This window comes from Solanum dulcamara, chromosome 5 (assembly GCF_947179165.1).
Source record: "Solanum dulcamara chromosome 5, daSolDulc1.2, whole genome shotgun sequence".
NCBI classification, from domain to species: Eukaryota; Viridiplantae; Streptophyta; class Magnoliopsida; order Solanales; family Solanaceae; genus Solanum; species Solanum dulcamara.
In genome coordinates, this window is record NC_077241.1 from 78,603,724 (window position 1) to 78,617,351 (window position 13,628).

A 13,628-nucleotide genomic window follows, 5' to 3' on the forward strand; every position below is an offset into this window, starting at 1 on the left:
CGAGACATGGGACAGATTTAATACTAGGTTGGAGGTTTGGAGAAAAACTCTGGAGTTTAAAGGGTTCAGATTGAGTACGATCAAAATGAAATATTTGAAGTGTAAATTAGTCAGAATATTAATATTTAATAAGTTAAATGAATTGTTATAAAAAATAAGGGACGTGAGTGTCGCAAAGTACAACATAATGGTCAAAATTATTCGGAATTGAGACATAGTTATTATTATTGAGAGATAGCCATAGTTTCTTCTTCCGTTAATATTTCACGCAATAACTTCTCTATTTGAAGGATTGTTGTGGATTAATAATCACTTCTTCATTTGTAATTAAAATTTTTGGGTTCGAACCATATTTATATAATCACCTTTGTTAGAGAATTTTTTTTACCCTCTAACGTGGAACTTTTCAATGTGATTCAAAACAGCACGTAGGAAATAAATATTTTTAGGGGCAACAAGCTAAAAATTTTATGCTCCCTCCACATTGGAAGTTAATTCAGTTAAGTGTGCAAGTGAGAAATTTTTGATAATACAGTTATGCTCCCTCCAAATTCCTTTATAAATATGATTCGTTATAGAATTTTGAATCTTCCCTTGTTTGTTCTTGAAATTCTACACAGTTATAGATTTTGGGGTTGCTTCATTTTGGAAAGAAAAACAGAAAGAAGAAAAAGGGTTCAAATCTTTCTGTGTTAAAGGGGTATTTCTTGCTTTTTATGGTCATTCAAGAAGATAGATAACTGGGTATTGAATTAGTGCTGAAGAAATGTTGAGTTGAGTTTCAGAGAAAACTGGGATTGTCACAAGCAAGAAGTATCAATTTTCAACTGCATTGAGTAATTGAAGCTCAATGTTTGTTGTTTTTTCTCAATTAGAAATTTGCTGCGTTTTAGTTCTGATATCCAATTTGTGTTCTTGAAATGGATCATTCTAAAGCTATAGAAATTAAAAAGGATAAGAATGGGGTTGAACAAGTTTTGCTTCGAAATCCAAGTGGCGCCTCTGTTCGAGTTAGTTTACTTTTGAGATTAATCTTTTCTGTTTGACTGAAGGCTGTGTTCAAGATTGTTCAAGATTGTATGTGTTTAAGATGAGAATTTATAAATCTGAAATCTTTGAAAATTGAGTTTTCTTGAATTGTTTTATATATCCAGGTTAGCCTGCATGGAGGACAGGTTCTTTCATGGAAGACTGATCATGGTGAAGAATTACTTTTTATAAGCAGAGAGGTACATTTCTGAAGCCAATTGTGCTGAAACAATCGTCCTTGTTGTTCTACTTTTGTCGTTATTCTCAATTTGATTTATGGGTGAAAATCTGGTAAGCTGAACCGAATTCAGAATTTAAAGTTGTGAGTTCAGTATGAGCATGATTGGGTCTGCATACATTTTAAATCTTTTTGGGCATATACTGATATACATATAATTCGAGCCGAAAGTAGTGAGTTGTTGAACCAGCATAATCCTCCTCGATCCACCTAGTTTTGCAAGACTCGCGTTTCTACTTATCTTGCAATGAAAACTGCATTTTGTTCATGTTGAATCACTGTTTTGAGCTTCTTTGAAATTATTGTAGATGAAATGCGAGTGTCATTTTTTTTACTATTTCTGCTACATGGTGATATTCTTCATCTCCATTTCATCCCCTTCAGACCCTCAGATTCTAGTTCTGCATCAAAGTATTTTCTTGAGTCTGACTTGTTTAAAAATCGAATTTAAAGAAATCTTGTAAATTGAGGAGAAGAAAGGATCTAAATTACGTAAAGCAGAGAATTTGTTGCTATGTGAAAACTGACAGCTTGCTCTCCTTTATGCGTTTTAGGCAACTTTTAAGCCGCCAACAGCTGTGAGGGGAGGGATTCCAATATGTTTTCCACAGGTAATGTGGTAGTTGTCTATATGCTTTGTGTTCCTCTTAACATATGCTCACACTGATCTTTTCGAAATGTGACTGATGTGTATGTATACTTCTGAAGTTTGGAAAAGCGGGCTCCCTTGAGGAACATGGATTTGCGAGAAATAGGATGTGGAACATTGACAATAATCCTCCCCCACTGCAGTCAAATCATTCCAATGACAAAACATATATCGACTTACTACTTAAATCATCTGCCGATGATCTTAAAGTCTGGCCTCATGAGTACGAACTTTACAATCCATTTCTTTTCTTAATAGGCAACATAGTCATAACTATTAAATGTTCGAATAGTATGCTAGTAAAATTTTCAGCTAGTGATGTTAGTCTTCTCTTTTCTCTTTGTCCAGTTTTGAATTCCGCCTGAGAGTGGCTTTGGCTTTAGATGGATCTCTTGCCTTGACATCACGCATCAGGAATATCAGTTCCAAGAATTTTAGCTTCTACATTGCACACCAAACTTATTTTTCTGTCTCAGATATCAGGTAACTAACATAAGCGTTACTGAAGCATTCTTTTTAAACAAAATAAATTTAGTTTCCCGTCCCTAGCTTCGATTGATAGAAAATTGTTATATAGTAATCGAGGAGTATCTACAGTCAAACTTCTTATCTGAACACAAGAATAAATTTAGTTGTCTATAATCTAAACCTGGATCATACACCCATTTGTTGCTCTCATAATTTTTGGCGCACAATAGTTTCTTGTCCTTTAATTTCTTAATTTCTGTTACTATCTGATATTTTTTGTATTTAGATTATTGTATTATTTGGCTGTAGCTACTATTCAGTATACTTTGTGGTGCTTTTGTATTATTTGGATGTAGTTACTGTTCAGTATACTTTGTGGTGATTTCACCTCTATTTATTCTTTTTTTGTACTACTTTGGACTATTTTTCTTAAGCCGGGGGTCTATCAGAAACAATTTCTCTACTTCTAAGGTAGGAGTAAGCTCTGCGTACACTTTGTCCTCCCCGGACCTCACTTTGTGGGACTATACTGAGTATGTTATTTTTATTTTTGTAATGGTGTAGCACACCCCCAAAAGAGAAAAAAAAATGCAGGATGAATATGTTTGTGACTCGTTAACAACAAAAACTTGTTGTTCCGATTTTTAACTCAATAGGTATATCGTATTGGTCAAGTCATATTATGTCTTGTTATTCATCTACTTCCACATGTTTCGATAAACGTATGAGTTTCATGACATATCCATATAGTTTCCCTATTCAGAACTTGAAAACTAGGCTAACCTAACTGCTTTTATGACAGCGATGTGAGAGTGGAAGGCTTGGAGACTCTTGACTACCTTGAAAACTTGTTCGACGGAGAACGTTTTCCAGGGAAAGGAAATGCCGTAACATTTGAATCCGAGGTAAATTACAGCATATGTCTTATCAAACTCACATGCCATAGTTCAATAAGGTGTTCCCAAAACTATTCGGCTATAAGTCAGTCTAGACAGTGTTTTCTGCTATATTGTTGTCTCTGCTATTGCTTAATAGTTTTGGCTCCTAAGTAGGTGAGAAGTATATCTGTTGATTCTCCACCCAGGCACCTACCGCTATGTGGTGTTGCTTTGTGTTACTAATCCAGTACAAGGTGTGAGCCACATTATATGTTTCGCCCCTCCTTATTTATTTTAAATATGTATTCCACCCGTTCCAACTTGTTTGTCTTACTTTCATTTTTAGTTCGTTTCAAAAAGAATGTCTCTTTCCTTTTTTGAAATGAAAGAAGTTGAAATGAAATGAATGATGACAGTAGAATCAATGTCTGCACGCCTTGTTTGGATAATAATCTGTGGGAGCAAATTATTTATTGAACTTGATTCATGTTTTTGTTTCCTAGAACAATTACTGAGTTTGTAATTTCACCTTTTTCAAAAATTCTTTGTTGGTAGGTGGATCGAGTTTATCTTAGTTCAATTGAAGAGATAGCAGTTCTCGATCACAATCCCTGGAACAGTAGGACTTTTCTGATAAAGAATGAAGGACTTCCTGATGTTGGTGAGCTCAACTATACTTTTGCGTTTATTTATTTGGAACCAAACCAAGGAAAAAATTAGCAGCACATAAAACTTGATATGGTCAAATGTGAGAAGCATATCCATTAGACAAGTACAGTCCAAAGCAACACTACAAATTTTGTATATGTAATCCCTTTGTGGAGTTGATTTCTGAGGACAGTTTCTTTGTTGGAAGGAAATTGGAATCAAGAAGAAATATGACTTTCTATGATAATAAACCCTCCCTTGTATGGTAACTTCAAAACATTGGACATGTTAAGTTTGTAATCTAGATACTCGACATGTTCTGTTTGTTATCTTGTTACTGCATCTTTTCCTCTTTGATTGTGTTTCAACATTCTACGTTAACCTATGACAGTGGTTTGGAATCCATGGGAGGAAAAATCTGTAGCCATAGCAGATCTTGGAGATGAAGAGTACGAGCATATGGTATGTGTAGGCGGAGCAGCTATCGAGAAACCAATCACCTTGGAGAAAGGTGAGAAATGGACCGGAACGTTGAAACTGTCTGTCAAGCATACAACACAACCTAATTAGTGAACGTATGAGCTCCTTAGTGAAGTCGTAGACTAAGAGCCAATATCAATGTTCTTTTAGTATTGTACTTAGATGATTGATGTATAAATGTCATTCTTGTGCAAGTGTACAGCACACAGTACATGTAATGGAAGTTGGGAAAGGTCATTTTTAGTTTTTTCCCTAACTGTTGTAATTTGAATGAATCTGTTCATAATTGCAGAAATGAATCTTGTATTCAACCTTATATCACAAAATATTTGTCGGTTAAATATAGCTTTGGCATTGTCACCATGTCTCTTTTTTGTTGGTTAGCTAAAAATTTATGTATAAATCATCAGTTCAAAATAAATAATGATTTGGTTCAATCAGTGGTTAATGTTATTTGCTAACGATATAGTATTGATTGATAAGACACGATACAGAATTAATGCTAGGTTGGAGGTTTGGAGAAAAACTTTGGAGTCTAAAGGGTTCATGTTGAGCAGGACCAAAACAGAATATTTGGAGTGCAAATTTCGTGTTACGTTGGATGAAGTGAATGTGGAAGTAAGGCTTGCCACACAAACTATTCCCAAGAGAGATAGTTTTAAGTATTTTTGGTCCATAATCCATGGCAGTACGGACATTGATGGTGATATTACACATTCCATAGGGAGGACATGGATGAAATAGAGGCTTGCCTCTAGAGCATTATGTGATAAGAATGTACCACCTAAACTTAAGTTCTACAAAGTGATGGTTAGATCGTCCTTCTTGTACAGAATGGAGTGCTAGCTGGTCAAGAATTCACAAGTTCAGAAGTTGCATGTTGCAGAGATGAGGATGTAAAGATAGATGTGCAGGCATACTAGGAGTGACAAGATTAGAAATGAGGTTATCCGGGAGAAAGTGAGAGTGACATCTATAGCGGACAAGATGAGAGAAGCTAGATTGAGGTGTTTTGGGTATGTGAAAAAGAGGTGAGCTAACGCCTTAGTGAGGAGGTGCGAGAGGCTGACTGTAGGGGGTATGCGGATAGGGTAGAGGTAGGTCAAAAAAGTATTGAGAAGATGTGATTAGACAAGACATGACGCAACTTCATATTATCGAGGACGTGACTCTAGATAGGAAGGAGTCAAGGTCGTGTAACAGGATAGAAGGTTAGTAGGGTGAGAGTGTTGTTTTGCCTTGTAACGGTTTAGGCTTGTTAGTGCTTGTCGTAATACTAGTCATATCCTTTTAATTCTTGCCATATATTGTTTACTGTGTTTAGAGTATCACATATTTTACTTTTGTTATTGTTTCTCTTTTGTAGACTCTACACTATTTTTCTTATTAATTGATATGCTTTCTTCATTATTTTCTTCTTCCTTTACTTGGATTTGATGCACTTGACCTGATGATCTTTTGAAAACAACCTCTCTACCTCCACGAGTTAGTGGTAAGATCTGTGTACATTCTATCGTCTCTAGACCCCACTTAATGAAATTTCATTGGATATGTTCTTGTTATTGTTTGTTGGTTCAATCAGTGGCGTAGACAAAATTTATACGTACAATGTGATTTTACGATAAGATCAGCTTCCTAATTTTGCCCCTCGATTCAACTGAACCCAACGACTTTGGCACAGAACATAGACTAAAACTTTAATGAAAATTAATTTTGAGTTATGGAGATTTAACTGAATATATTATTATTGTATTAATATTTGAATCAATAAAATTTACAAGTATTATCAATTCAACTGTTAGAATCGAAAGCTAGAATCCGTCAAATCTAACTATGTAAGCATGATGCATCTCCCCCGGAAAAAAAAACCTTTATCCAAAATTATTTGTTAAATATTGTTACGTAGCTAAATTTTAATTATTTCACAAGTACTTTTATTCTACTTTTGAAAAATCAAGGTCAAATATTATTGTAAAAGTGTGGAAAAAAATGATTATAGGAGTCTACTTTGGACACATAATTAGACAGCAAAAAAAATAAAGGACTCAAGTAAAATAAGTCAAAGCAGATTTAAAAAAATAATAATACAGTAATAAGAAAATCATATTGAAAATACTAGAAAGATAGAAGCTACATCAACTAGCAAAATGAAGTGAATGAAAAAAGGCTTAAATAGAAAATTAATAATTGTGTAAATTCACTTTAATCGAGCATAAATCGAGTATATATTTCAAAAAAAGAAAAGAAAAAAAGATATATTAAATATTTCTAACAATATTATACTACCTAATACCTATTAACTACAATAAGTTGGTTCAAGAGTCCAGATTTACGATATTATACTTATTTCTCTAATTTTGAGCTTTTAGTAACAAATCATTTAACGTATTAATTATAAATGTAAAAAGGTATGATCTGACTATTTTGCCCTTTCGAATATACTAGTTTCTAAAATTCCTTTATATTTCCATCTTCCATTGGCAGTTAATTCAGTTAAATGCGCAACTGACAAATTCTTTGATAATACAGTTATGCTCCCTCCAAATTCTATAAATATGATTGATTCTAGAATTTCGATTCTTCTTCCCTTGTTTGCTCTTGAAATTCTACACAGTTATAGATTATTGGGGTTGCTTCATTTTGAGAGAAAACAAAAAGAAGAAGAAAAATCTTTCTGCGTTGAGTAATCGAAGCTCGAGTGTTTGTTGTTTTGTATCAATTAGAAAGTTACTGCGTTTTAGTTCTGATATCCAATCTGTGTTCTTGAAATGAAGCGTTCTGGAACAGATAAGGATTATAAAGCTAAAGAAATTGTAAAGGATAAGAATGGGATTGATCAAATTTATCTTCGAAATCGACGTGGTTTCTCTGTTCAAGTTAGTTTACTTTTGAGATTAATCTTTCGTGTTTGACTGAAGTCTAAGTTCATGAATTTCAAGATTGTATGTGTTTTTAAGATGAGAATTTATAAATCTGAAATCATTGAAAACTGAGTTTTCTTGAATTGTTTTATACATCCAGGTTAGCCTGAATGGAGGACAGGTTCTTTCATGGAAGACTGACCGTAATGAAGAATTACTTTTTATAAGCAGAAGGGTACATTTCTGAAGCCAATTGTGCTGAAACAATCGTCCTTGTTGTTCTACTTTTATCTTTCTTGTCAATTTGATTTATGGGTGAAAAGTTAGTAAGCAGAGATGAATTTAGAATTTAGAGTTGTGAGTTCAGTATGAGCATGATTGGATATGCATACATTTTAAATCTTTTTGGGCATATACTGATATACATAATATGAGTTGTTGAACCAGCATAATCCTCCTCGATTCGCCTAATGAAAACTGCATTTGGTTCATGTTGAATCACTGTTTCGAGCTTCTTTGAAATTATTGTTGATGAAATGCGAGTATCATTTTGTTAGAATTTCTGCTACATGGTGATGTTCGTCATCTCCATTTCACCCCCTTCAAACCCTCAGATTCTAGTCCTGCATCTAGGTGGTTTCTTGAGTCTGAATTGTTAAAAAATAGAATTTAAAGAAATCTTGTAAATTGAGGAGAAGAAAGGATCTAAAATATGTGAAACAGAGAATTTGTTGCTATGTGAAAACTCATAGCTTGCTCTCCTTTATGTGTTTTAGGCAACACCAACAGCTGTGATGGGAGGGATTCACATTCGTTTTCCTGAGGTAACATGGTTTTTATCAATATGCTTTATGTTCCTCTAATACATGCTCACACTGATCTTTCCGAAATGTGACTGATGTGTATGTATACTTCTGAAGTTTGGAAATGGAAGCGCCCTTGAGAAACATGGATTTTCCAGAAATAGGATGTGGGTCATTGACAATAATCCTCCCCCACTGCAGTCAAATCATTCCAATGACAAAACATATATCGACTTACTAGCTGAATTATCCACCGGGCCTCATAAGTACGAACTTTATAATCCATTTCTTTTCTTAATAGGCAACATAGTCATAACTATTAAATGTTCGAATAATATGCTAGTAAAATTTTCAGCTAGTGATGTTAGTCCTCTCTTTTCTCTTTCTCCAGTTTTGAATTCCGCCTGAGAGTGGCTTTGGCTTTAGATGGATCTCTTGCCCTGACATCACGCATCAGGAATATCAGTTCCAAGAATTTTAGCTTCTACATTGCTCACCAAACTTATTTTTCTGTCTCAGATATCAGGTAACTAACATAAGCGTTTGTTACTGAAGCATTCTTTTTAAACAAAATAAATTTAGTTTCCCGTCCCTAGCTTCGATTGATAGAAAATTGTTATATAGTAATCGAGGAGTATCTACAGTCAAACTTCTTATCTTGAACACAAGAATAAATTTATTTGTCTATAATCTAAACCTGGAGCATACACCCATTTGTTGTTCTCATAATTTCTGGAGCACAATAATTCTTGTCCTTCAATTATTGTATTATTTGGTTGTAGTTACTGTTCAGTATACTTTGTGTGCTTTCACCTCTGTTTATTCTTTTTTTTTGGACTGCTTTGGACTATTTTTCTTGAGCCGAGGGTCTATCACAAACAACCTATCTACTTCGGAGGTAGGGGTAACGTCTGCGTACTCTTTATCCTCCCCAAATCTCACTTTGTGGGACTATACTGGCTATGTTGTTTTTTGTTTTTGTAATGGTGTAGCACACCCCCAAAACAAAAAAAATCAGGATGACTATGTTTGTGATTCTTTAACAACAAAAACTTGTTGTTGGTAGGTGGATCGAGTTTATCTTAGTTCAGTTGGACAGATACAAGTTGTCGCTCACAATCCCATGAACAAGAGGACTTTTCTGATAAAGAAAGAAGTACTTCCTGATGTTGGTGAGCTCAACTATAATTTTGTATTTATTTATTTGGAATAAAACTAAGGAAAAAAATTAGCAGTACACAAAACTCTGTGCGGTCAAAACTGAGAAGTATATCAAAAGCATATGAACATATTCAGGGACACCAAAATATTAGGAAGATTGTCGTTAATTGCAAGTATTGGATGATTTTCTTTATAAGAACATTAAAGTTCATGTTGAAAAAAACTGAAAATTTAGAGAAACAAATTTTGTATATGTAATCTCTTTGTGGGGTTGAATTTTCAGATGGTCAATCTGAGAAAGTCACTTTCTTTGTAGAAGAAAATTGTTATCAACAAGAAATGTGACTTTCTAAGATGATAAAACCCTCCCTTTGCGGAAGGAAATTACTAAGAAGTCTAAGACTATTGATATGAACTGATATCTAGTGCTAAATAAACAGTTACGTGTTAGGATAAAAGTGTCGGAACTGATAATAAGTAGAATCTATTCATGAGATAAATTCATTCCATTCGTCATTTTTATTTTAGATTTGGGTAGTCTGGTGCATCCAACCCTTGTATGTTAACTTTAAAACATTGGACATGTTCAGTTTGTAACATAGTTACTCAACATTTTCTGTTTGTAATCTCTAGTTACTGCATTTTTTCCTCTCTGATTGTCTTCCAACATTCTACGTTAACCTATGACAGTGGTTTGGAATCCATGGAAGGAGAGATCTAATGCCACAGCAGATCTTGGAGCTGAAGAGTACAAGCATATGGTTTGTGTAGGCAGTGCAGCTATTGAGAAACCAATCCCTTTGAAGCCAGGTGAAGAATGGACCGGAAAGTTGGAACTGTCTTTCAAACAATCGAGTTGAAGGATCACTCGATATCACTTGTTTTGTACACAACACAACCTAATTAGTGAACGTATGACCTCCTTAATATCGATGATTCTTTTAGTAGTGTACTTAGATGATTGATGGTTAAAAGTTGCAATAGACATTCTTGTGTTAGTGTACAGCACACAGTACATGTAATGGAAGAAATGCCGTAGTTTGAATTAATTTGCTTATAATTGCAGAAATGAATGTTGGATTTGATCTTTGTTAATGGAAATTCATATTAGAATTTGATTAAAAAAATATATATCAGAGCCAGGTTTCGATCCTGGGACCTGTGGGTTATGGGCCCACCACGCTTCCGCTGCGCCACTCTGATTTATTGACAAGTAATTGCTCAAAATATTTATACTACAAATTCCCAGAAACTCATAGTTGTAATTTGTAGTCTCTATAGTAAGATCTTATGTATTACACTTCGGTAGATTAAAGAGACCTTTATACAAGTAGCGATAAGGGTCGGATTTACTGTTTACTTTTTTCAGTCGAAATGCATAATCTGTCGACTAATTTAAATTTATAGCGATTGGACGGACAATTATTTAAGTTAATTCTTCAAAACCAAAACCTTAAATTTGGTGTGTGTTTTTCCATTAAAAAAAATCAACTATAGTTACTGTAAAGGAATGTTCTATTGTTCTGACTTTGATTCACATCATATTTGATTTAATTTAGTCTATAGTCCATTGGTGCTTAAAGAGTATAAGAAGAATGATGGTTTTCCGTCTCTAGCTTCGACTAATAGAAAAATTGCTATCTAGTATTGAGGAGTATCTATCCGAGCACAACAATAAGATTAGTTGTTTATAATTTAAACGTAGAGCATACGCCCGTTTGTTGCTTTCTACTTCCATATGTTTGAATAAACTTTTGAGTTTCATGACATATCCATAGAGTCTCCCTTGGATGGAAAACTACGCTAAACTAACTGCTCTGTTATGTTCTTTTAATATATTCTTCTTTCTTCGTATGGATTTTTGGTTTTGGGTTGGGTTTGTGCTTTTTAATTGAATTTTATTTGTTAGATTTTAAAAAAAGAGAGAATAAGACATGAGTTATCCATCGGAAAGTTGGTATTTTTAGGCTGTATTATTTTTGTAAATACTTCTTCATTTATAAGTCGTACATTAAGAGCCAATATTAATATTCTTTTATTGGTGTGAAATTAGTAGTGTACTTAGATGATTGATGTTTAAAAGCTCCAATTGTCATTCTTGTGTAAGTGTATATCACACAATACATGTAATGGAAGTGGGGAAAGGTCATTTATAATATTTCCCCAAACTGTGGAAATTTGAATGAATCTGTTAATAATTGCAGAAATGAATGTTGTATTCACCTTTATATCACAAAATATTTGTTGGTTAAATATAGCTTTGGCATTGTCCCATGTCTCCTTTTTGTTTGTTAGCTAAAAATTTATGTAGAAGTCATCATTTAAAAATTAATAATGATTTGGTTCAATCGGTGTTGTATGTTATTTACGGATGACATAGTACTGATTGATGAGACATGGAACTGAGTTAATACTAGGTTGGAGGTTTGGAGAAAAATTCTAGAGTCTAAACGGTTCAGGTTGAGCAGGATCAAAATAGAATATTTGAACTGCAAATTAGTCCGAATATATTTAATAAGTTAAATGAATTGTTATCAAAAACTAAAGATAAGGGAGGTGAGTGTCGCAAAGTCAAACATAATGGTTAAAATTGTTCGGAATTGAGACATAGTGATTATTGTTGAGAGATAGTCATAGTTTCTTATTAGGTTAATATTTCACGCAATAACTATTTGGAGGATTGTATTGGATTAGTAAATACTTCTTCATTTATAATTAAAATTTTTGGGTTCGAACTAGGGGTGGGCGTTCGGTTCTTCGGTTCGGTTTTGCTAAAGTTTGGTTCGGTTCTTCAGTGTTCGATTTTGAAAAAGTGTGCACAATATTTCAAACCAAACTAGATCTGTTCAGTTTGAATTTTTCAATTTCAATTCAGTTTATTTTGATGTTTTTAAATCGGTTTTCGTTACAGTTAACTATGATTATTTTATATATGGCTTACTCATTAGTCAAAAGAAGAGATCAATTTGTTAAGTCCAGGCATGACATTTATATTTCTTAGGTGAAGTTTATCGGGTACTTAATAGAAGTACAATATTGGTAAACTATTTTGATTATGTCTTTGTTCCAAATTAATTATATAGGTAATCTATATCTTTTTCACTCTTTTCAGATAATTTCAATTTCATAGAGTAATTTGAAATATATAAAGACTAGAAATATAAATACTAAAACTCAAAAATAAAAAGCTAGTCTTTTGTAATGAAAGCAAGAAACTCCATTGGGTGAAGAGAGCAATGGAGAGTGAAGAGTGATGAGGGAGTGAAGCTTGAAGGCAGAGGGACTGCGAGTTGAGCAGTGAGCCCTAATTTGGGCCAAATTAAAATGGGTCATTGAGTTGGGTAAAAATTAAAATATTTTGGCTCAAAATATATACTTAATATAATTTAAAATGTTATTTTAAATTCATTTAATAAAACTTCGATGCTTTGGTGCACCGTGATTTGTGACCCTTATACCGAGTTTCCAAAAAAGGAACTGACACCGAACCGGAAAATCGAAGAATCGACACCAAAAAATTGAATTAGTTCGGTCCGATTCAATTTTTTGATTTTCTGGTATTTGTGCCGAGGTTCAAACCATATTTATATAACTTGGAAGTTTTCAATGTGATTCAAAACACCATGTAGGAAATAAAAACATTGGACATGTTAAGTTTGTAACATAGTTACTCGACATGTTCTGTTTGTAATCTAGTTACTGAATCTTTTCCTGTCTGATTGTGTTTCAACATTCTACGTTAACCTATGACAGTGGTTTGGAATCCATGGGAGGAGAGATATGTAGCCATAGCTGATCTTGGAGATGAAGAGTATGAGCATATGGTATGTGTAGGCGGAGCAGCTATCGAGAAACCAATCACCTTGGAGAAAGGTGAGAAATGGACCGGAACGTTGAAACTGTCTGTCAAGCATACAACATAACCTAATTAGTGAACGTATGAGCTCCTTAGCAAAGTCGTAGACTAAGAGCCAATATCAATGTTCTTTTAGTATTGTACTTAGATGATTGATGTACAAATGTCATTCTTGTGCAAGTGTACAACACAGAGTACATGTAATGGAAGTTGGGAAAGGTCATTTATTGATATGCTTTCTTCATTATTTTCTTTTTTCTTTACTTGGGTTTGATGCACTTGAGCTGATGATCTTTTGAAAACAACTTCTCTATCTCCACGAGATAGTGGTACGATTTTGTACACTCTATCTTCTTCAGACCCCACTTAATGAAGTTTCACTTGATATATTGTTATTGCTTGTTGGTTCAATCAGTGGCGTAGACAAAATTTATACGTACAATGTGATTTTACGATAAAATCAGCTTCCTAATTTTGCCTCTCGATTCAACTGAACCAAACGACTTTGGCACAGAACATAGACTAAAACTTTAATGAATATTAATTTTGATTTATTG

At 33.8% G+C, this 13,628-nt stretch overlaps 2 protein-coding genes and 1 non-coding gene across 3 annotated transcripts; 2 read left to right on the forward strand and 1 right to left on the reverse strand.

The window, feature by feature from the left end:
• The first annotated feature begins 576 nt into the window (after positions 1-576).
• On the forward strand, positions 577-4,584 carry LOC129890131 (putative glucose-6-phosphate 1-epimerase). The gene is made up of 8 exons (XM_055965672.1): positions 577-1,010; positions 1,155-1,229; positions 1,822-1,878; positions 1,976-2,139; positions 2,265-2,399; positions 3,187-3,289; positions 3,818-3,923; positions 4,302-4,584. The coding sequence occupies exons 1-8, from the start codon at positions 921-923 to the stop codon at positions 4,478-4,480; spliced, it is 909 nt and encodes a 302-aa protein (XP_055821647.1). The 5' UTR covers positions 577-920; the 3' UTR covers positions 4,481-4,584.
• A 2,381-nt stretch (positions 4,585-6,965) lies between these two features.
• LOC129890805 (putative glucose-6-phosphate 1-epimerase) lies at positions 6,966-10,201 on the forward strand. Its single transcript, XM_055966282.1, has 8 exons — positions 6,966-7,266; positions 7,412-7,486; positions 8,028-8,075; positions 8,172-8,320; positions 8,446-8,580; positions 8,837-8,846; positions 9,121-9,226; positions 9,906-10,201. Exons 1-8 carry the CDS (start codon positions 7,159-7,161, stop codon positions 10,073-10,075), a joined length of 801 nt encoding a protein of 266 aa, XP_055822257.1. The 5' UTR covers positions 6,966-7,158; the 3' UTR covers positions 10,076-10,201.
• A 145-nt stretch (positions 10,202-10,346) lies between these two features.
• TRNAM-CAU (transfer RNA methionine (anticodon CAU)) lies at positions 10,347-10,418 on the reverse strand. The gene has a single exon. It is a non-coding gene; the product is annotated as a tRNA-Met (tRNA).
• Between the last annotated feature and the right edge of the window lie 3,210 nt (positions 10,419-13,628).

Coding starts and splice junctions, on each gene's coding strand:
- LOC129890131 (XM_055965672.1), top strand. CDS start 921: ATGGATCATTCTAAAGCTATAGAAATTAAAAAGGATAAGAATGGGGTT. Junction 2,140..2,264: donor CTTAAAGTCTGGCCTCATGA/GTACGAACTTTA, acceptor CTCTTTGTCCAG/TTTTGAATTCCGCCTGAGAG. Junction 3,290..3,817: donor CCGTAACATTTGAATCCGAG/GTAAATTACAGC, acceptor CTTTGTTGGTAG/GTGGATCGAGTTTATCTTAG.
- LOC129890805 (XM_055966282.1), top strand. CDS start 7,159: ATGAAGCGTTCTGGAACAGATAAGGATTATAAAGCTAAAGAAATTGTA. Junction 7,267..7,411: donor GACGTGGTTTCTCTGTTCAA/GTTAGTTTACTT, acceptor TTATACATCCAG/GTTAGCCTGAATGGAGGACA. Junction 8,076..8,171: donor TTCACATTCGTTTTCCTGAG/GTAACATGGTTT, acceptor ATACTTCTGAAG/TTTGGAAATGGAAGCGCCCT.